Here is a 24,190-nt window from a genome sequence, read left to right on the forward strand (position 1 = left end):
GTGATTAATCATGATTAATCACAACATAGTGATGTGATTAACTTGATTTTTTTTTTTTATCAATTAGCAGTTGCTAACGCAGCTGAAAGGGGGTTAACATCCCATGCTGCCAGAGGCTCTTGCAGGGCTTGCAACCTCACACCCTTAAACTATATCACACTTAAACACCTGAGAATGAAAGATCCACCAACAAAGGCAAGACTGTGTGTCTAACACTGGTGCGCTCAGGAGTGTGGGGATGGGAAGGTGCAGCTGCCTGATACGGGAACGGCAGCTGCATTTTCATAGGCATCCACTGTGCTTTCCTGGCCTGATCCAGCTCACCCCATACTGGATGCACAGGACCCAGTGGACTGGTCCAGACATCAGGGTGACCACATGCATTGTAAAGGGGTCAGCTAGGAGGAAACTAGGGCTGAATGATTTTAGAAAATAAGCTTATTGCAATATTTTTCCCCAGTGTTGCAATTGCAATTTAATATGCAATTATTTTTAGGTTCCTCATCTTACTATTCATGTATTTGTAAGACAAGAAATACAGTATTCTTTATCATAACCTAAACAATATTAGATAGAATATAGCAGGGCAAAACAATTTAAAACAAATGTCTAATTGCAGTTATTTTGCAATCAGATATTTATTTTGAAGAGCATGATCATTTTTATGTCAATCTTGTTTTAAATAAGAAAAACATTCATTAGTAAAAGAGGGATTTTTATACATAAAACCTTGAAAGTTTGCATAATATGCATAATCTGCTGCAAAAAAGTTTCAAACTGGTATTCTGACACATTTCAAATTAGAATTATTGCAACTTTTGCGACTGTTAATTGCGGCAGGCCATATTGTGATTTAATCAAATTTGCGATTATTTGCCCAGCCCTAGAGGAACCCTGAAGGGACATGGGCTTGGTATGAGTCTGGACCATTGCCATTAGGAGGCCAGAGCTGTACCGGACCAAGGCTGAAGCAAGGTTGACCACCCATTTTTTTGGACTAGGTTTTCAGTTGATGACCAGGAATGAGCTAGTTATTGTAATGGTTAATCAAATCGCTGGTGTTTTGTTCAGTTAGTTACACGACACATCCAGAGGGCTGATCAGTGTTCTCCAGCGTCCCAGAGCCACCCCTCCCCCATGCTAGCTCTCACAGCTATCTTAGGTATCATACCAAATCACCACATAAAAGGGTACTTAAAAATACAACTCTCTCTGCTCTATGAAGATTCACATCACCATCCCTTCACTTAGCTGTTTTGCTGCACACTCACTCCTCTCCTCTAGTTGGACTCTTAAACTAACTCACCAGCTGTCCAAAACCAATCAGTACTGAGCACCTGAACACAGTCAGGCATTTGGCAGCTTAAGAGTTAGATATTTAAGAAGTTGCTGACGATCCAGCAATTCCTGAAATGTGCTGAATTCCAGACTTAATATCACCTGATTATAAAACTAAACTTACCACCATTGTTACTAAGTGTTTTTTATGTGTAAATTCCCAGATATCTGTTGCCAAATCAACTTAAACGTTAATCAAATGTCATTGTTTGGCTTAGAGGTTTGCCCCCTAGTGACCAAATAACTGCAGGTTTAAATTCCTGTTCAAACCTGACCACTACCTGAAATTATAATAAAAATCTTAAAGTTACTTTGAGTCTGCAGTGTTGGTTTAATGTTTTGACTGCCATCATTTGGGAGAAAGAAAGACAAAAACACACCAGAGAAAAGGGTAAGAACTTCGTAATGAGATCAGCATGCTTTTATGACACGATATCTGGGGCTACAGTGGCACGTTTATTTATTTATAGGTCTAAAAAGCTGCCAGAGTTTTACATAATAACACCTTTCCATTTTTAATTCTGGGGCTATTTTGGGCTGCATTAGGTAATGCCGAGGTGACGCAGATTTTTCCGCGGAGGTCTAAAGATATGAACTGAAACATGAAAGCATATGTGAGCTCATTTGGAGAGATTTTAGCAGGTCTTCTGTTTGACCTACTTAGTTTGAACATTTTAGAACAATACAAAGGAATGGCTCCATGCCTGCACACCAGCCTGTCACAATAATCTCACTGAGAAGCTGCCCTACAAACCCTGAAAAAGAGAAACAACAGAGGAGGAAGCTGGGGGGCGGTTGAGGTGCAGGGAGGGTAGGAGAATGCCTGTAGGGAAACATCTGATAAATCAATCAGCAGTGTTTGGTGTTTTAACCTTGAAGTCGAGTTGGCAATGAAGGTGAGGGGGGTAAAAGGGTTTAAACAGGAAAACGTGGATGGGATGAGAATGTATGCCTTGTTTGAGTCAAATGCTTGATGTAATTAAACAGAAGAGGACATAAGGCAGCTGAGGGCTCATTTCACGCAAGGGAGAAATGATAAATATCAACTCAGGCAGATCGGATGGATGTGATCAGTGCAAATATATCTACAGAGAAAGTGGAGATCTTATAAAAAGCCAATACTGTAAGAACAGAACAGATGGGAGTCAGAGGCAGTGGAGGTAGGACAATACTTAAAAAATGAAACAGCTTATTTAAGACACAACAGTCTACAAGCTGTCTTCCACCAGGGGAGTGTTAACCTGATGGGAAGGTTCTGGAGTTAATAAAAAACACATGAAAACACATGGCGGTAGTTAATGAATATTGTTCTCATTGCATGCTGAATTCTATCATATTTCAGGTGATTTCAAACTTTTTTGTTGCCCAAGGCATGCTAAATTCATATCCGTATTTCCGTGCAAAAAAGCCTATTTAAAACATTCTACATGCCTTTTTCTTAAAGATTTGATTTGGGGATTTTACACATTATTTACATGTTCAGAAACAGGGATAAGAGAGTGGGAAATGACATGCAGGAGAGGAACCATAGGCTGGACTTGAACCTGGGGCCTCCTGTGTACATGGGTTGCTACCTGCTAGGCCTAAACGGTGCCTGAATTGATACTTTTGAGAGAAAAAAAAAGTGCATTAAAAGTAAGCAGCTGAATAAAAGCTGTCTCAGTATCATGCAAGACTGATATATCTTAAAAAGATACCAATAGATCAGACAAGTAAAGGAAATAGGTGTCACTTATTTGTGCAAGAGGCTCACACAAAAAAATCATACTGGCATTGCATCATTAAGATGTCAGTCAGTGGCTATATCCTTAGTAAGAACATGCAAGAAGAGCAGAGAGCTCGCTCCAGACAGCAAAGCAACTAAAAGATGTTCCCACTCTGCTGAAGTAAAACAAGTGCACATAAATCACATAATGTATTTTGATCCTTTCCTTGGGAGTGGTGGTAGATTGCGTCAGAGTGGCAGGGTACTGGAATAAAACACCAAAATCTTCCTTGTAATTCAGTATGGTAGATTTTGGACGTGATGGTACCAGTGCCATGCTGGCATCTGACTTCAATATGCTACACAGCACATACTCTTCCTCAGAGCACACCATTTGGAAACCACAGTCTTATCATATCATCTCATGTCTTACTGTATCATATTGTAGCGTATCGTCTAAATGTATTGTATCATACCGTATCGTGTTGTGCTGTATCATATTGTGACATTACACATCGTATTGCATTAGACCGCAGTGGATTTAGAATGTTTTGGGGTTTTTTGTGCAAGGCACACCAGAGATAAAGAGCACTCTACAGTTGCCATGATACCCCAAAGATGAATTTCAACATGATTTTACTTAAATCAAATGATATTTTGATATCTGTTTCAGTACAGCTAAACCCTGCCCACAGCCACTGCCTTGTTCTCCTGAAATGACACTTACTGGTTAGAGTCCATTCTCAGATTTGGCACCATTACTGTAAAGTGGGGCCTTGTCTTACGACATACATGGAATCTGGCCAATCCATCTGTTTTGAAAGGCAACACAATGCCATCAGTCCACAGGTCTTAATGTACAGAAAAACTTTTAGGGACCAGGAGACATCACTGTCTTTCTCAACTCTCCCTATTCATCTGTAACAGACATTAACATTAATGTGTGCAAGTTTTATTAAGTCTTGAGAGACTTCATGTTTTAAAACAGTTAGTGGGGATAGACGCTGTGACAGCAAGCAGAGCAGAGAGCCATACAGTGTGAAAAAGAGGTAGTCTTCAGCATCAATCAAACAAAATTCTGAATCTCCGTTCATGTCTGTGCACTGGTGTTAGTGTGTACCCAACTTCTTTAGAGAGTAAGGCTGGCCACACTAGACGACTTTCAAAACTTTTAACAATTTAAAAAATTTGAGAGACCACAGACATAAGAATTTTAAACAATTTTTCATCTTAAAATCCCTGAATGCACACACTAGATGACTCAGCCAGACAACCTGCCAGTGACCTCACAGTGAAGATTCCCCAAACAGGGGGTTTCACAGAATCTCATGTGATCAATCGTGACTTTAAAATACAAACAAACATGGATGACTATCGAAATCCTCAGCTTGCTGCCCCTTCACCACAGGCTGTCCTGGCATGTGTTATAGCTGCAGCAAAAATCATAAAACACAGAAAAGAAAATAGATGAAATCATGGCTAGAATGAAGGTCAAGTTGTTTTTGAGTTTGTGAGCGGTTGAAGTATGCAACATCCAGCTGGTGACACCACACACTCTGGGTCTGGGAGGCTATGACGTGATTTGGAGCAGTAATGTGATTCTGTTGACACCAAATACTTGAGGATTATTGAGACAAATAGTAGTCTGCGACAAGCCGGGATATGCACCAACATTCGGGGGGAGAATCCTGTCTCAAATCGGGCTGAAAATTGTGTAGTGTGTGGCTAGCCCAACTGCTTTAAAACAATCTGAAAAAAGAATCTTCTCTCTCTGTATCACCGCCATGTTTGAGCAACAGGACACTGGCACGTGCAGTGATTTGATCGCTGTTTGCATCTTTGGTTTGCAAATTTAAAAATTTTATTCAAAAATGTGGTCTCATCGGTACAAACAAACACAAAAATAATGAATATCGTATTGTTTAAGCAGTGTTTCCCAACCACTGACAGCCCCACTCTCTGACATGTACCTAAGAAAAGCAAAAGAGTAGAGAAAATGACACACTGCAACCAAAAATCAACATAGATTTTAATTATTTCACTGATAAAACCATAAATCATGGTTTTAGTCAATATTTGAAAATCTAATTTTGGCGCCCCTAGAGCAGACAAAGCCTCACCCCCCCAAGATCATTGGTGCCTGCCCTGGGGGGTCTCTGACCCCAGGTTGGGAACCGATGGTTTAAAGCACATGGTATCCAAAAAGTTTTTGGAAGTATCACAAATCCTTTCCTAACAATAACACATGGTTGTATAAATTCCAACAGCACATCAAGACTTGCCTCATGGCACATTATTTGGGAATCACTGTGCTTTCATTGTATCCTAAGTTCCCCTCACTGAAACCCATGTATATATGTTAAAATAGATTACTGGTTGAACGAGTTAAAAATGACAAAGTGTGGTTTATATAGTTAACACATTATAGATTCGCAGTTAATAAAGAAAGAAAAATGGGTGAAAAAAGAGCTGAAGTTAATTAGAAAAATAACATATCAAAACGATGCCTATTCTAAATAACTGTGGTATTTTAATGAGATATAATATCAATGTATCGCTGTATATAACCTCCAGTTTAAAATGTGCCCACTAAATGCATTGTGAACATGGCAGGTATTGTGACTGAAGGAGTCCGTGAGCTGCGCTGACAGAGCAGTGTGAACATCAGACAGACGAGGTCTGAACTGCTGATCTCACTCACAATTACATCCAGTCGTCAGAGTGACTCGCAGCAACACAACGCTGTAAGATTGAAGAGATTCTCTGTCCATCATCCTCCGAAGCAGCAAGAAGTAGCAACGCTGCACCACTTACATTTCCATCTGTTTCCAGCCAGCTCTTGTCTATGTGTGTGTGTCTATGTGAGTGTGTGTGGTTGCGTGTAGGCGTCTGCCTGCATCAGACTGTGTGCACTTTGCTGAACTTGCAAAGTACAGCCACATAGCAGCTGTGAGGTGCCTCTCAAGCCAGAGACCTAAATCATGCAAAGCCCAAAGCACGCATACAAAAAAAAAAAAAGAAAAACACACACAGACACACACCCACATACACAGAGTTGAGAAACCTGTGTACATACACGTTCTTGGGGGTTCCAGGGTGTTGCTAGGCCAACAAATTGCCGGCTGTCCCTTGGGTGAGTCAGCCTTCCCCTGGAGAAATATCACCCCCAGGAAGTCATCAGGAAGGCAATCCTATTACCTCTCTGTGAATACTGTTGTGTGTGTGTTATTGTGTGAGTGTTTTAGCAGTGGCAGCATACTGCACATTAAGGTTATCAACATTTCTGATACACTGAAACCTGCTGACTGTTTTTAAAACATTACAATCTGTTATTTTAATGGGCCACAGTATTGAAAAGTACCAAAAACAGATCTTCAGTCATATTTTCATCCATAGCTCTGTTTGAATTACATAAACGTGTTGGCAGCATTCTAAAACTAAAACTTTGTATTTGTATAACTTGGACAGTGTGCAGGAGTTTGCCTACAGTTTTGGTAATTCAAAACAAGAAGTTATACAATAGTGGGTGCCTCGGATTCATGTCTGCTCTGGTATGAAAATAGGTATGGATAGTAGGTCTGTACTTGAGAAAAATCGATATGCCATTATATTATGTGCTCCTTGCCGATACGTGTATTGAACATTGACATTACAGAATCAATATGGCTTTAAATGGTGTAACAGTAGTTTTAAAATACACATCCCCATGGTGCAGTTCATAGCAGCACACACCTCACTCCAAAACAAGTCATCAGAAACATGGACATGAAGTCTATCGGCTGCCAGCAAGACTAAAAGCAAAGAAACTAGTTTATTACACCAGAATCCTGGCAGTTGGGCATGACTCAGACATGTACAAACAAGGTAAAACACTGCAGCCACACAAATCTCCAGCTACACAGGATAAGACACAAGGCTAGCTAGCAGTTTATAGTCACATCCAACACTGACTGTAAGTGATTTTCAGTCACTGATGTCAGTTATTTTTAGCTATTAAAGCTGTTTGTATAGCCGGTAATTGAAGTGTGCTTGTTATTGACTCTCACTGAAGGTGGCGTGCATCTTGTTCAATGTTCAGAAAGAAAGAGGCTCAAATTTGAGTTAACAGTGAAAACCAATAAAGTCCACTTTTTCCAAAAATAAATTTTTTCACAGTAAAGAATCAATGAGGGAAATTGATAAAGAACTGAATTGATAAGAAGAAGAATCGTTATCAATAAAATGTTGTCAATTCTCATCCTTACTTCTTAGATCTGAAATTAGCTGTTTCAAAATGTAGGATCCCTAAAACTATGAAAGAATCCCTTTGGTGTAATTCTCTACAGTGAAGACTAGCTGCTACGTTGAATTCTGTGTCTGTTTATTAGAACATGTTTATTATCCCAAATGAATATGTACCGCAAAATGTATTGTATCATTGCCTTTGTATATTGATACATATCAGGAGGCTGCGGGAAACACCCAGCTCTACTAGAAAGCTATGCTTGACCCTGATGAAGACTTCATTGGTCTGAACATGATCGTTTTTTAAATGATTGAGCCATTTTAGTAAATGCCTTAAGTATTTCATTCGTCATTTTTACACTGCTTCCTGGTTTCATCTACTTTGAGGCAACCGGTCATCCCCATTTTTCTATAAAGCAGTGTTGATTTTATTGACTAAAACAGTAACTGAAGATGTTAGTTCACTACCTTTTTCCATGAGAAGACGAGACTATGACTAGCTTAAAACACATTTTTTGTGATAAATACTAACAAAAATAAGTTTAGTTTCCATCATGGAGACTAAAAGTACTAAAAGTAGTAACGCTCATTATAGGTTTGATTTTGGTATCGACAGATATGAACATTTCTGCAAATACAGCCAGTTTATCGGCTGTAAGTATTGGCCCATACTGGCTGCATATACAAATACGTTTGTGGAGTTTTAGGCTTTCATTTCTTAAGCTTTAAAGTAAATAGACTCTGTAAATGAACTTAAGCTTGAATAGCGTTTTCTAGTCATCTGACTACTCAAAACACTTTTAGAGTGTTGGTCACATCTATCCATTCACTCCATGCTCTCATTGATGGCAGAGGTTGCTTAGGACAATTGGCCTTCAGTATTAGCTAATCCCATTCAAACAACCCATACCTATTTATACGCCAACAGCAAAGCAGCAGGAGCAAACTGGGGCTAAGGGTCTTCCCCAAGGACACAGCAACATGTGACTGCAGGAGCTGCGGATCAAACCATGTTCTTCTGACTGCAAGACAACCAACTCTACCTACTGAACCACAGTCATTTGGAAAATTAAAGAAAAAGAAGTCTGCTTCCTTTTTTCATCCTAAAGCTTTAAAGTGCGTTTTTACAAATCAGATTTTAGGTTTGTAATACATGTACAAATGTTGGTATGGATCAAAAACCCAGTATTGTGCATCTCTAAATAAAACTAAATAAAACTACTACTAAAATGTTAGTGCCGGACCGTCAGACATTCAAATCTATGATATTTCTCCCCTGTGTGTACGCAAGTATGTCAGTATTTTCATCAGTATATTCTAAATCAATGCAAGCGTTGATAGTGTGTTAATAGAGGATAAATAATTGAGTTAAAGTAATGACTAAAATCTAAGGACTTTTTACTGACTTAAAGTGGATTAAATCTAGAATAGACTAAAACTATAAAGAGTGATAAAACTGACTAAAATATGGCTAAAACTGAATGAAATTTTAAAATTAAGACTAATTCTGAACGCAAAACAGTTTCCAAAAAATAACACTGCTGTATGTTACAGTTTATTTTTATTAATATCATATCTAAATTTAAAATCATCGTGATAAACCTACTGTACACGTTCTGCATGACTCATAGACAGCAAAGGGATCTATCAGTGTCATTCCCTCTTTCTATTTGTGACACACTGTGCTCTATTTTTGAGTATTGTTCTAAATCTGTTCCGCTAAGACTTTTTTGTTCTTTCTCTTTGGTCTATTTTCTGCATCAATGAGCAGATCAAACATCTGCTGCATATTTTTCCCTGGATTAGGCTCCCTCTCCCTTTAACTCCAGATCCTATTAAGGTGTTTTGCCGCATTTCTATAGAAGCAATTTCTCTCTTATTAGTCACATTCAAGAGAGCTTATGTGAATACATGGACAGAGAGAGTGGCTGGCTGTGTTTACAAAGCAGCTGATTGAAGCATGTGAGTACCCTGAACAACTTCAGCTTCTGAATGATAAAAAATAATCTGTGCTGTTAAACTGATTAATTAAACTTTGAGAGAGGAGAAAGAGTGCATTTTCTGTCATAAAGAGCAGCTTTTCATTCAGAGTGTAAGTGTAGAATACATACGCTGACGATCCGCTCATGTGTGCCATCAGGGGATATGATGGTCCCATTGAGTCCGACCAGCGACGGCAGAGTCTGGGACATCCAGTTAGTGACCATAGCCATGGTGCTGAGCACCGCGCCAATCTTTAACATGGGAACACTCATCCTGATGCACACACATCCACACAAACACACAGGCAGAGACTCTAGCTGGCTCTCACACACAGTCCAAACTGTTGACAGCAGTCATGCTAAAAACAGCAGGTGCACAACATGATCCTACAGGTTAAAAAAGAAGCTTAGACTTTGCCCCTGCAGAATCCAGAGTCAGTGTTTCACGAAAAAAAAGAAACACAGCAAGTCCAAGTCCCAAGTCCTACAGGTTAAAGAATAAATCCTGAAGCAAAAGACACTTTAGATGCCTCCATGTGCAGAAACATCAAGTCCAAACATCCAGAGACGGCTCAGGCTGCAGGAGATGCTCCTGGAAACAGCTGGTTAGATCCTACTGAGCTGTATGTGTGTTTCTATGAGAGTGTGTGTCTCCTGGACTGCTTCCTCTGCCTGGCAGTAAGACGCTGTGGCTGAGCCAGCGCTGCTCTCTCATTTATCCACTGACTCTCTGACTCTCCTCCCTCCTCTCTCACTCTCTCTCTCTCCTCCATCTCTCCTCCTCATCTTCTCTCAATTCATTCATCAAATGAGCAAATTCTCCTCTTGAACACCATTTAGAGAAAAAAAAACAAACACATAACGGCCCTCTTTTTCTTCCCTTTGTCACCTATTTGTCTATCTATACTCCTTCAGAGTGTATTTTCCTCTCCACTTATTTTCCCTCTTTCATCTTTATTTCAGTGACAGAACACATCGATTTAGACTCCTCTGTGTCCTTTTCCCATCTTTTCTTTATATTGATTAAATGCAAACGCCTACATGAAAGCACAATGCTGTGGATTGACCTGTCCCCTGTCTATATGTGTGTATATGCCTGTGTGTTCATGTGTTTGTGTATATTTTTGCTTCATAGGCCAGCTGATGCAACACTGCCACCTTGTGGCTACCTGCATACACCTCAAACTCAGGATGTAAGCTGTTTCACTCTGGATCTCACTTAAACTTGAGAGGAAGATGTTGAGAGGGTCTTTTATTTGATTTATGTCTGCAGCGTTTCCATGGCAGCACAAACCCAAAAAACAAAATCCAGCCAATTTGCCACTTCTGCACTGTGCAGTGTTTGTGTCGACCTGCCCAGGGACTCAGATGAAAAGGAGCTAATTAAAAAATCTGCTGAGCAGAGGAATGTCCCAATTCCATAATAAGCGTATACATCATGAACTATTTACTAAGTGTCCCTGTATGCTGCCTTTTGTTTGTATATGAAAAATGTACATGCTTGACAGTTTTAAATTAGGATGAAATAAATCAATACAAGCATAGATGCATCAAAATGGAACTTCAAAAACTGACAGTTGGCTTTTTTCACACACGAACCTGCAGGTCTTAAATAGTTTCATTTTCTTTTGCTTTTTTCTTCTTTTCTTTATTTCTTCATTTTCATTTTTCTTTCTTATTTTTTTTTGGGGGGGGGGTCTTTATCCTGACAGGACAGCTGAAGCGGGATAGGGAAAGGGAAGACATGGAACAAATAGCACAGAGGCAGGAAATCAATCCTGTAACCAGGGTGTCAAGAACTCTAGCCTCTGCACACAGGCGCCTGCTCCACCAACCAAGCCAAACCAGCGCCTGCTTTCTCATTCTTTTATGATTAAATTTTGGATTTTCATGCTCTTATTCAAAAGAGGAAAGATGATAGAGTCTGAAACTGCGGAGCAAGAGAGCAGGGATTGAGGTGTGGGACCAAATTTAGAGCCAGGCCATCCACTTTGAGGACAACCCCCTCTGTTCAATCGGCACATGGACACAACCACTAGGCTCATACAGCTGCTTTAGTTTTATTTCCAGCGGTATGGAGCCATAGTTCATTTTGTTTGGTGCCTTATGGAGGGATTCTGTCAACACTTAGGGGTTAAACAGGCCACTAAGTTCACAGACGGGATTTTACTCTATTTTTAATTTTGATAATAAAATATATGACTCAAGTCCCAAAATGCAAAGCTATGCAGATCCATTTGTAAATGTTCTAACTATCTATTAGTGCTGCAGATGGGTAATAATGTGATTTTTCTGGACCATAAGCAGTGTTAATTTTATTGACTAATTATTTTTTTTATAGTTTCATTAATAGCCTTTTTTCCCCTGATGAATACACAAGTGCACATGGACAAAAACTAAAACGAAATTAACTGACACTTTAGTCAAAAATAAAAACGAGACTTAAATGTTTGAAAGAGACTTTATCCAATCAGACCTAATTTCATCATGTAGAAAGTAGGGGCAAGTTAGGCATATATCCAATCACAACTACTTGTGATTGGATATATGGCTGTGTGGTGGTGGGGGTAAGTTGGAGATAGATCCAGTCAGTCGACTAAACTTACTGTGAATTTCGTCAACTAAAATGTTGGGAAGTTTCGTCAACTAAAACTAGACAAAAACTAAAACAATTTAGATGACTAAATTATGACTAAAACTAAAAGATATTTTTGGCAAAAGACTATAAATTAAAAAGTGCTGTCAAAATTAACATTGGTATGCATAATATTATCTGCATAATATCATATCAGCAGATTTTAGCTTAAAAAGTGAATTATCAGTATCAGAAGATATTAAAAGTTCAGCTGTTATTTAATACTAATATTTTGGCTATATAATTCTGTTTAAATCAGCTGTAAATATTGCCCTTTCAAACAAATAAGTAAGTGGAGCTTTAAGGCCAGACCAGACCTAAGTTATCTGAAGTCTGTTTCTTTATTTGGCATCATTCCTTACACTTTAAAATCTGTTTTAAGGACTGAAATTTGTAAATTTGTTCATTCTAAAACTTTAAATGAGTGTTTATATTTAAATAACAGTACGGCTCAAATTATTTTTTAAATATCCCCAAATTTGCAACTGTGATTAGGATGTGTTCTTCAATGGTATCATAAGTCTTCTTGCTCGGTTATTAAAGAAAATGTAGAGAATAATCATAGTTTTGAAGATAAATATATATACATACATAAATAAATATATTAGGGGTGTAATAGTAAGAAAAATTTCGGTTTGGCATTTCGGTTTTGAAGTCACGGTTCAGTATGTTTTCGGTACGGTAATTGAATTGAAAAAACACAATTTAATTTTTAATTTTTTAAAAATGAAATTTTATTAGAATAAATAGGCTGAATAAATGAAATTTAAATTATTAATAATGCTGCAACCCCCTATCAAAAGTTCTTCAATGTTTAAAAATATTAATAAATAAATACAATTTGAATTACTAGGTTATTTCAATTGATATATTAACATATTTATACCCATTCTTAAAACACGAAATTTCCCAGCCAACTTGAACGTGTGATCACACAAGCTTGAGTTAGCTTGTAAAGTATGCTAGTTAGCATCTATCCTGCTGATTTCAACACGGACTTCAGCACTGGATTACTTTTTTAATCAATGGCACCTACCAAAAAATTTGGGAGAACTTTTCACAGCCCATCTTGGCAGATAAAGAGGTTAGAGCTGTGTAACATCTGAGGATAACTTTACCTAGGACGCAGCTGTAGACATGATGGAGTCCTCTCTCCCCCTCCTCCGAGGCTGACGGTTGAAGGTAGAATTAATTTGATTCACAGAGCCAGAGCACCACTGTTATAATAAAAAAGATTTGAAATCATGGGAAATTCATAACCAGCAGGTGAGACTTCTTGTTTTTCCTTCTCGTTACAGTGACGTTCTTGTTTGAGTGGTGCTTTTTAAAATGCTTTGGTTGATCCGCTGGATGACAAGCTGTCTGCGACACACCTGCTGAAATTATGGCAGCGCTACTGTTGTTGTCTTTGTCCATTGTGGTATTTTTCTGGGAAACAAAGTGTTCCTAAACAGGACACTTTTATCTGGGAATATTCAGGCTGTTGCTGTTGTTTGCTGTGGTTGTGTGGTTACCAGGACAGTGTGACAGTGAGCTGTGCTCTGGTTTTCTGTCTGTATGTGAGCTTTGTTCCACATGTATTTGTTCGGTACACGTCTGTACCTACCGAGAGGCCTGTACCGAATCGGTACTGTAGGAATGTACGTACCTTAACACCCCACATATACTTATATACACACACACACACACACACACACACATATATATATATATACATACATACATATATATATATATATATATAATTTATTACTATTTTTTAAATTAATAAAGTTACTTCTACAAACCGTCATAGAGGCACTATTGTTGTTTGGATTAAATGCCTTTTTGCGGGCATTTTTATAAACCTTTCAAGTACTACTCAATACAAAAATAATTGCAGCCTCTTATGTGATTATGGAAATGCACAGCCTAACATTGAGATAAGATTAATTAATTGTGCAGCACTCCCACTTATCCTTCTGTTCTGATTATCTGCTTATAAAGTTTGTGACTTCTCTGGCAATGACTCAAACTGCGCATTTTAACGCAAATCAAATCAAATATCCGTTCATTTTAATACCGTGTCATACCCTCAATTCATTTCACTACTTAGCGCTACAAATCTAATGAATCATAAGCATTAAATGAACCTGAACTCTTGTTTTACTGAGAGCATATTAATAAAAATTGGAGTAAAACAGACTGAAATATAAAAAGCTGCATCATTTCAGTGATAGAATTTGTAATTCTCTATCAGAATTTGTCTTTATATACAGAATTTATTTCAAATGTATTGTGGTCCTATTTTTTTCTCATATGAGCTTTGACTTTGTTGGACACGTATGTTTCAGACAGCGAACGGCACCTTTTTTGGACTATATCGCTGGTTTCAGGAGCTAATAAAGCGCTTTATAACAGGGTCTGTTTTACTAAATGTATTACTGCAGTTTGGATGATTCATAACTTAAATTAAGTTTCTGATTGATGTCACGTGCAGCAAACAGCTGATAGATGTGTGAAAAACACAGGCACAGTGAGAGAATGGAGAAAAGTCAAGCAGCATTTGAATAAAGTAACAAATATCAACACTTTATGAGCCATCTTTGTCCAAGAATCCATGCACAAACATAAAGAAGTACATTCACTAAGACACTGCACAGGTATTTAGCAGCAGTGATGATTACCTTTATATCTATCTGCGGATCACATGCAGTTTAAGCCAGTAGGTGTTTGGGGGATGGGAGAGAGGAAACAGGACATAGATCAGCTATGCTCTGTTTCTCCAATAGCTGCCACACAAATGATTTAGGAGAGCCAGGGACATTTATATTGGCGGTTTTCAGTGAAATATCTGGCTGTGTCATGGTAACTGCTGTTCTGCATCCGTGTTGCTGACTGGTCCAGAGAGACAGTTGTACCCTCAACGAGAAATCTCATGACAGTTTAATGTCATGAGATCTTGTGCAACAAGATCTTGTCACACCCCAAGACAATAGCACACTGAGAAATCTGCATATTCCTTTTTCTGGACCATACACTTGGATTTCTCAGATGTCTTTGCCTTCCTTGACTCTTATTTTAATATATTAAATCTAGTTGTGATAGTTTGACATAAGAAAAGATTTCTTTACTTCTTATAACAGCATGAAAACTGATAAAATAAAATTTCTTATGACTGTTGGGCGCTCCCGAACATTTGGAAAATCCAGCACTTCCAGAACTATGCTACTCTGTGAAGCATAAAAACCAATAAGAAATGCTGCAGAATAAATCAACACTCCTGTTTAAACTGTTAGGAATATTTTTGTTTGTTTTGTGTTTAACTCTGGTTTGTTAAAACTAATTATGTAGAAAAGCACTTGAGGGGTTATTATTTCCTTTGCCAAGTCATGCAGAGCCAAGGGACCTCTCTCATCTACAAACTGTTATAAAACACAATAACATAAATCCTAATAGCCTTAAATTAGATTTTTTAAAGGAGCTAGTGATTCATTAAAAAAGTCATTGTATTCGACCTACAGCTGCAGGCATAAAAACACAGGCAATTTATCATTTCTGTGGCAGATTTTTAATGCTCATGTTTCAAGAACATACTTATACTGTAGGTTTACCTCTGCAAGGCTTCCTTCGGGAGCATGGGAGTTTGTTCATCTAGTTTACATGTGGTTTGTGGAATAAGGGTTACAATCCTGTCCCTAGAGAGCTCTTGTTGGGGTTACTACATAAATATGGGGGTTGCTGCTGGAAGCCATTTGGTCCCTGTGCAACCACAGTGGGAGCTGTGTCAACGTTCTTGGCACAAAGTCAGCTATGGTTTCTGTGCATAGAGCTGTCCCTTGCCACTGATTCTGTCTGTTGTTTACAAAGACAGGACCTTGAGTGCAGCCACTGGGAAGACGGTTTTCTATTTGCAAATGTCAAAATTGATCTCTGCTTTTTGCAGATGATGTTGTTCTATTGGCTCCTTATGACCTCCAGGAACAAGACAAGCAAAGGGACGGTTTGTAGCTGAGTGCAAAGCAGTCAGGATGAGAGTCAGTTCCTCCAAGTCAGAGGCCAAAGTCCTCTGCTAGAAGGTAGTGTATTGCTTCCTCCGGGTGTGAGTCTCACAAGAAAAGGAGTTAAACTTTTTCTGGGTCTGGGGGTCAAATAGAGCATTAAATTGCCCGACAGACTGGTGCAGCACCCGCAGTTTGGCATGAATTGTACTGAACCACCACAGTGAAGAGAGAGTTGAGCTGGAAGGCAGAGCCTTTGATTCACATCAGCATCTCGTTGGTGTCCGGAGTACAACTGCGGCTCCTTGAAAAGAGTCAGCTGAGGTGATTCAGGCATCTGATTAGGATGCCTCCTGGTTGTCTCCCTTTGGGATTCTTCTAGGCATGACCAAATGGGAGGAGACCTCTGGATAGACCCATAATTTGCCAGAGGGATTACACCCCTTGTGGCCTGGAAATGCCTCAGGACCCCCCAGGAGGAGTAAGGTTGAATCATTTATCGTTTTACATCTGTGGCGGTAATGTGTGCATGAGCAATAGTCACACTGCAGGACATGTGGAGTACATGACCTGAAGCATTTCAGGCTGCCATTTTTGTGCTGTTTGATGAAAACTGCAAGTTTTCTCATTTTTATAACTAATCAACACAAAATCCTGTCTGAAATCGCAACCTGCAGTCAGAGAACTGAGAACTGCGCATTGATTCCCTCATATAGACAATGGATTAATAATAAAGCTCAACTATCTCATCTTAAACATGTAGCATAAGCTGCCAGTCTACAGAGGCTGGAGTCTTTGGTGCACTGGTCGCAGGAATGATTCCCAATCCAGGCCCTCTTTGGTGCACATCTTCCCCCACTCTCTCTTCCCATATTTCCTGTTTCTTGTAGGCTGTTCTATCTGGGCATAAAGAAAAAAAAACCCAGAATAATCTTTAAAAATGAAATGTGGTGTAGTGTTGTTTAAATGTTTTCACCAGCTTTATGCTTCAGATATTATCCTGTATTACGGAGGTACTTTTGGATTATGGTTGCAATATACCACCTCCTCAGCAATGAACCGTCACACATGGCTCACTTGTGCCCTTGTATGTGGGTGGCAGGGTTCAAGTCCAGCCAGTGGCTCCTTTCCCGTGTGTTTCTCCCCCACTCTCTCATCCTTATTTCAAATTCTATCCACTGTCCTCCTCTATCAATAAAGGCTTAAAAAGTAAAAAAAAAAAAATTACTAAAAATTGACAACCCTAGTACATGCAGAGTCCAAATGTCTTCTGCATTTAAAAACAGTCAGGCTACAGGTGACGCTGCTGCTGTTGTAAATACACTGACATGACGGTCAAGGTAGAATCCCAATTAAGCGAGGCAGATTGTGAGGGAGTATTTTGCCATTGTCACCTCTGTTAAAATAACAGTCAGTTAATAGCTGCTATACTGGAGCTCTAGCTGTGCTCTGCTGTGTTAGAGCTAAGGCTAAACGATTTTGGTAAATAACGTAACTGCGATTTTTTTTCCCCATTATTGCATACGCTATTTGATATGCGATTATTCCTTAACTTTCTTTTATTCTTATACAAGGACTGAACAATTCTTAAAAAGTTTCTAATTCTGATCATTTTGACTTGTGTTGCAAATTTGATATGAATTATTTTATTGAAGGGGTTTTATCTTTCTTATATTTAATAAGAAAAAAGTACAAAAAAAGAAAATAGGATTTTTTTGTTTACTATTCTAAAAATATGGCACCTGAATGATTGTAGATGTCATGCATAACATCTCTGCTGCAAAAAAAGTTTAAAATTGGTACTTTGACACAGATTTCAGGTCAAAGAAATATTGCACCTTTTGCAATTTGAAAATTGCAGCAGGCCATATTTTGATTTAATCTAATTTTCGATTAATTTCCCAGCTGTAGTGAGAGCTTTCGGTTAATGAGGAGTTAAACTCATGGAGCTGATCATGTCGACTAAATGTAACTTTAGCACTCAAAAAAGAACCTAAAGATCAAATTAGGAAAAGCAATAAATACATTTTTTGATTAAAAATGTAATTATTGTACACAAGAAAGCACTGCATCTATCAGGTCTAATTTTCTCTTTTTAAATCACACTATATATTGAAGAATGAAAAAAAAAAAAAAAAAAAAAAAACATTGCCATTTTTCCCCTCGTATAGTTTAGCCTTAAAGAGGGGGTCAGAGCGTTTAGGGAATGTCTAGGTCAACTTGCTTAGGCTGCTGCCTCCGTGATCCAAGCCCAGTAGAAGAAAGTGGATGGATGAGGAAAATGCTGAGGAAAAGTTATGACTGATCAGCTGACTAACTAAAGTTAAGTACATTTCTGGAGTTGATAAAGAACTCCTGATGTGTTCAAAGACTCCCACAGAGCGTTAGAGTTAATAACTGATGTGAGAGAGCACTCCTCATGGTACAACAACATCCCTTTACTACAACACAACTACAAAAGAAGAGCTCTGTGCCTCCTGCCTGGAGCGATTATACGCTGACAATTTAACTAACAAACACTAAATGTTTTATTGTGCCTTTGTTCTCATCAGCGGTTACATGCTCCTGCTTCCTCGTCTCGGAAAAGAGCCCCCAGGATACACATGGATTATACATAAAATGCCCTTCAGCAAATATTCTGAACTAACATGAATATTTCAATCAGCAGCACTTAGGGGTAACACAGTCGACGGGAGATGGAGAGGCACAATAGAACAACATGACAAGTGAGCGGTGTAAAACACCTACAGGGTATTCACGGTCACTGGCTCAGGTAGTTGCCTGTTTGCGGTTTGAGGAAATATAGAAAAATGAAGTGTTTTTCAATAGAGCAAAACAAAGTCTGAAAATGCAAGATAAGACATAATAAAAGGGAAACATTTAAAGTAATCAGCCATAATAAAGATAACACATTTAAACCCTCAGTAAAAGATGGATGGCAGCTATGTTTCTAAAGATCAGAAGCATAAAAGCACAAAAATACATTAGATTTAAAGAAATAAAGGCAAGTAAAAGTCACTAGATGCTATCCTAAACTCCTCTGGCAGCCAGTACTGTATTTCTCTAGTCCTTTATATGCTGTTGAAGCTTTTAATTTCTTTCAAATGCAGAGTAAATGAAAGTATTCAACAGGACATCTTCTAAGGGAGATTTATATTCATGTATTTCCCATGCAAACAAATGCATGCTTTGACTTTAAGAACTGGGAGATCCTAGATTTTTGCCAACTTATAAGTTATTTAATAAAACTCAACTTTTTCTTGCTTTGAAGTCCTGCACAAATATTCAGAGTAATTGCGAAATGTCTCTCCAGAAAAGGATTTTAAGCAAGTCTCTAGCTGTTCTATCCCTTGACATTTGCTATTTTTCTCATTTTTAAATGTAATTAATGCCGTTTGAAAACGGCATTAATTCTGACACAGTCCATATTCAAATACAGAGTTTAAGAGTTAGACACAGGGGCAGAGTGTTTCTCCTTACCTTACATAAACAGACAGTAAAAAGCAGCTGCAACACCCAAAGGATGTCAAGTGGACCCATCACCATCCTCCTCTCACATGCAGGTCCAGTAGTCCTGACCCAGTTTTAGCTTGACACTAGTTCAAAGAAAAAAAAAGAAAGTCAACACTCAGTCTGTGACCCTGCAGAGCACTTAGGCAAGTTTCCAAATTCAGGCATCACCTGGACACTGTACACCTCCCTTGGTTAGCCTCAGGGTTCTGAACTAGTGCCGAGGCCAGGCCGGAGTGAGTGAATCCCCTGTGGCTGTGAAAGGAAAACACAGTGATGGTGTTAGCTGCATAGTGAAGAAAGCTACTGAGGCTAACTGGAGAGAACAAGTGTCTGAGAGAAGGTGAAAGAGGAGGTACAGGGAAGGAGGAGTTGGAGGACAGCATGATAATCTGTTACGTCAACACAAGCTGGGGATTACAGTGTGTTACCAGGTGTGTGGGCGCTCCTGAGATCGACAGCTTGAGGTGTAATAACACAATCAACTTTGGCCTTATCACATTCAGTGAGAGCATGCATAAAATAATACAAGTGGAAAACTGGAGCTTTTTTTTATTTGAGTGTTGGGAATCAGGGTCAAAGTTTGTGATACCAGATTTTTCTTGACAACTGTATTTTTTCCAGTTCTAAAAATATAAACAGTAAATGCTGTACCTCACCTTTATGAGAACTCAATGCTACTGAGTTTTTTCAACAAATATACATTTTTATCTTAAAATTTCAAAGTGCCCTTTTGTAATAAACAGGTTTGTTTTCATCAAGTAGCCAATTCTGTGCCTGATTTTTTTAAGGAAACTTGAATTATCATCTGGTGCAAACAAGTGTATCGAGTGATGCGCCCACTGCAAATTTCATTCTTTCTCACTGATGCAGAACAGTTAAGTGAATGGTTCTTTTCACACATTTCAAAACTGATTTTTCTTTTATAATAAAAGGAAAAATAAGCCTGTGAACTACATTAAAGGAGTCAGTTGAGAAACTCTGAAACAAAAATTTCAGATCACTATTAAAAACAATAATTTAAGACATGCAAATATTAGTTTATTCTCACATTATATCACTGGAAACTTAAAAAACAGATACTCAGCTCTCTAAGGAAATAGGTGAATTTTAGTATAAATCACAGCCACAGCAACTAACATCTTTTAAGGCCATGGAATTAATTTGCAATTTCAATATGGATTAATATGCACACATTACTGGTGTTTGACATTTTCAGTAGATATTCTTATATTTTGCACTTAAAATCAATCAGTTTATAAACCTTAAAAATCATTATGATGATATGACTCGGTACTGTGGGACATACAGTATAAAGAAGTGAAATAATTTGGCAATAAATTAGATGATGGACATATCTGCTTTTTGATCTAAAATAATTTACTTATCAGTTTTATATCCTGAATGATTTCAGATGAACCCAAAAAACAAAGCAGATGAACTGCACTGTTCATTTGTAAAACACATCATAAATTAGATTATCTTATGGACGTGAATGCACAATAAAAAGGCATATTTTTTTTACAGACATATTCACAGAACATTATGGGGAAAAAACTGTATATGGAGAGTTTTTAGAGTCACAATAAAAGAGGACTCAGCCTTTCTGTTACCTCAACTTGGCTAACCTGGATAAACTTTCTAATATTACCTTCTAGCTCCACTTTAGCTGCCAGCATTAGCATGCATGATTCATTATTCAAACCCATACTTTTTCGATCATTTTAAAGACATTTTTCCAAATTATTTAGCAGCTTTCAGAGTTATTACAATTAGAAATAAGAAATTTTTGGTCTATGATTTATAAAAAACCTTAAGTTATGTAGGTTTGTTTGGTCATATTTCAAACATTAGTTTTCTCTGCCTGCTTGCTGAAGTTTAAAATTATGCTAATAGCTTTGCGTTTACATATTAGCATTAATACTCACCTTAGTAAATGTCAGCATCTGTTTGAAGTTGAAGTAAGAAATAAAAGAATATAATTTTAACTTCTGAGGACGACAATGAATACTATCCACTCAGTATTCGTCAATCTTATTCACTGACTTATGGCGAAGTTTCTGGCAAACTAAAGAGCTAACGGAACTGCTAACGCCGACTAACCCACGGACCCAGGGTTGCCAGGTGTATGTGACAAAACCAGCCCGATAAAAACTAGCCCAAAACCAAGTCCAATGCTGAAATTCAAAATAATACAGTAAAACCTGTGCCACACTGCATATATTGCTTGATTGCCCGCAGACATTCTGCTTCTCTGTGGGTGGCGTGTATATCTGTGTGCCATGCTCCATGTTTTCCTGCCTCTCTGTCGGTTGTTGTTGTTGTACTTGAGTGTAAATAGAGTAGTTTGTTCTGCTACAGAAATGAAATACTCATACACAAGACATAAAAAAATGGGTCTACTCTGCTCAGCCCGCGGACAGAATAATCTACCCACAGCAGTACCTTTGAAGTAGCCCAATTCTGCGGGAAAACCGCGGACCTGGCAACCCTGCACGGACCGTTAGCGACCATAGACGTAACATATGTAGACGCCACATTGACCCTGAATGAAATGTGCAACAGTGGGCGGCGCCCAAGGCTCATTAGGCATCGCACCTAGTTTTGAAAATGATAAAGCAGTTCTAATAACGGCGTTGATGTTTGATTAGCTATTTCATTTAAATAATGAGAATTATTTGACAGAGCATTTTTAGAAAATTCCAAATAAAGTGGCTTTTTCATTTTAATGTCATAATGAGTCGAAAAATGCACAAATATTTTGAAAATTAAAAAGCATTGCCTTTTACATTTTTAAATTTTCATTCAAAATTGTGATCACTAAACAAAAGAGCATTTTCTAAAAATTAAAAATTGTAATAATGTTAAACAAATCAAATTGAAGATAAATATTAATTGACAAACTAGGTAATTCACTTCATTTCTGAGTCTGTATTATAATTTTCAAGTTCCATCGTTTACTTGTGTATATGCTTGTGAGGCAGTCTTGCCTCTGGCAATATGGCGGACATGTTGTCGTATCGCGGCAGCTGGCACACACAGCCAATGAGGCATCTAAGTATGTTATGGTTATGGTTACCTTTGTCTCTGCCTTCACATGATCGTTGTGGACACTGGCATTTATCTTCCATATACAGGCTGAATGGAATAAAATATTAACCAATGTTTTCGACTGGAGCCTTCCCAACACGGTTTGGTTGGGGGTCTAGGACTACACAAAACGTCGTTTGCCATGATGCCAGGTTATATGTCATATAAATATTTCAAGGCTAAAAAATGGAGGCTTAACATCCCTGAGTTAGTCATGTGCATCTGCAGATGCTCATCAAATTTTCAGCATGGTTGTAAAATGTCCATGTTAGATGATTTGCAGGATAGTCAGAGCAAGACAAGACACGGGTCACAAAGCAGTCAGAAAAGATGAAGTGTAACACTCCCACACATGTGCACAATGCCTTAGTTCTGACAAAAGTACAAAATAAGTACTTTTATATTTCTGAAGAAACATTTCCAGGGTTGAGAAGGTTCCTGTTCTCTGCTTTACAGCTACACCTCATGCTCTGACCTTGTAAAATCACATTGTTAAAATGCAGTTGCAAGGCTTTAAACTGGAATAAAGAGCATGATGTGTCCAAGTTTTTCCTCCTCTATACAGACTGTTAATAAAAGGAACTGAAAGGATTGGCACTTACATATTTTTCTGACTCTTTGGGTGCATTTGATGCACTGAATGCTTGAAGGTGAAAGTACTCAGAAATTTTAACACATGTAGCTGGGACAAACCAAAGATCCAAGGATGTTATCTGTCTAAATCAATGATAAAGGTTGACCTCTTGATGCTGTTAGAGAAAAGCAAAGCTTATTTATTGTTAAAAGACATCCTTAAGAGAAAACTAAAGTCATACATTTCATAGTAATCTACCAAAAATGTTGGAACATTTACTTTAGATCACAGCAAACTTTCTGTGGTGCTACAAGACAAGTCAGGCACAGCAGATATTATGACAAGTTTATTTTAAGGAAAAAATAAATATCAAACCAGTAGACAGATAACCTTTTTCTTGTAGGAGCAGAACACATCGGTGTATCTCAAGGCAAACCTCAATAAATCCTGGGGAGTTTTACCCAGCTGGAGGCGAAATTGCCGAGATTTCATTCCCAAACCTGATTTATCTAGAGTCTGCAGCGATGAGTCCTAAAACCCAGAAATGTGTTAGCAAGTTTTCAGTTACACAGTCATCGTAAACACGATCTTGCTAAAAACTGGCTAATGAAAGGGAATGGAGTTGAATTAGGGTCTGCTGAATTAATCTGAAACCCCAGATAGACTGTTTAATATATCCATTGCAAAATATATTTCCCATTCATATTGAAAACCTCTTATACAAAATATGAAGAGCAGTACTTAAGCATTCTCAGAAAGTGATTGGATGAATACTTTTCTGTCACATCCATCATGACCAATTAGAGCGTTAAGACATAATGAGTTAGTAGCCATGCGCAACTACAGCGCTAAACAGACTAGCACTGTTTTAGTGTTAGATGGGCAGAAGTTGTCAGTGGCTAAAATTCATGCTGAAGCTTATCTGGAAGGCAAAAACACCTTCTTCCAAGCTTTCCCTGTGGCTTTTTGCTCTTGTTTAAATAAAGGAATGTGCTCGAGGTCTGACTAAACTGCCACTTTTCTACACCTACATCCAAGCTAATTGCTACCCTGGCAGCAGCGTTGTTTGCATCGGCTTACATTGCAACTCAACCCCGCCTGTACCAATCACACATTCATACAGAAGCAGGGCGGGAGAAGAGCGAAAACACC

The 24,190-nt window shown here is 38.3% G+C and overlaps 1 protein-coding gene across 2 annotated transcripts in view; it reads right to left on the bottom strand.

Moving 5' to 3' along the window:
- Window positions 1–21,483, bottom strand: part of LOC121507877 (noelin-2-like) — an 81,833-nt gene extending 60,350 nt beyond the window's left edge. The window contains exons 1-3 of one of the 2 annotated variants that reach the window (XM_041784248.1): window positions 21,303–21,483; window positions 19,546–19,629; window positions 19,345–19,460 (exon numbers count right to left, since the gene is read on the bottom strand). In XM_041784248.1, the coding sequence (XP_041640182.1) occupies window positions 19,345–19,410 (66 nt within the window). In that variant the 5' untranslated portion in view covers window positions 19,411–19,460; window positions 19,546–19,629; window positions 21,303–21,483. Of the gene's footprint in view, window positions 1–9,378; window positions 9,901–19,344; window positions 19,461–19,545; window positions 19,630–21,302 lie in introns of those variants that run through there. The other variant, XM_041784247.1, reaches the window with a different exon arrangement.
- Window positions 21,484–24,190: the final 2,707 nt, after the last annotated feature.

Source organism: Cheilinus undulatus, linkage group 4 (genome assembly GCF_018320785.1).
Source record: "Cheilinus undulatus linkage group 4, ASM1832078v1, whole genome shotgun sequence".
NCBI classification, from domain to species: domain Eukaryota; kingdom Metazoa; phylum Chordata; class Actinopteri; order Labriformes; family Labridae; genus Cheilinus; species Cheilinus undulatus.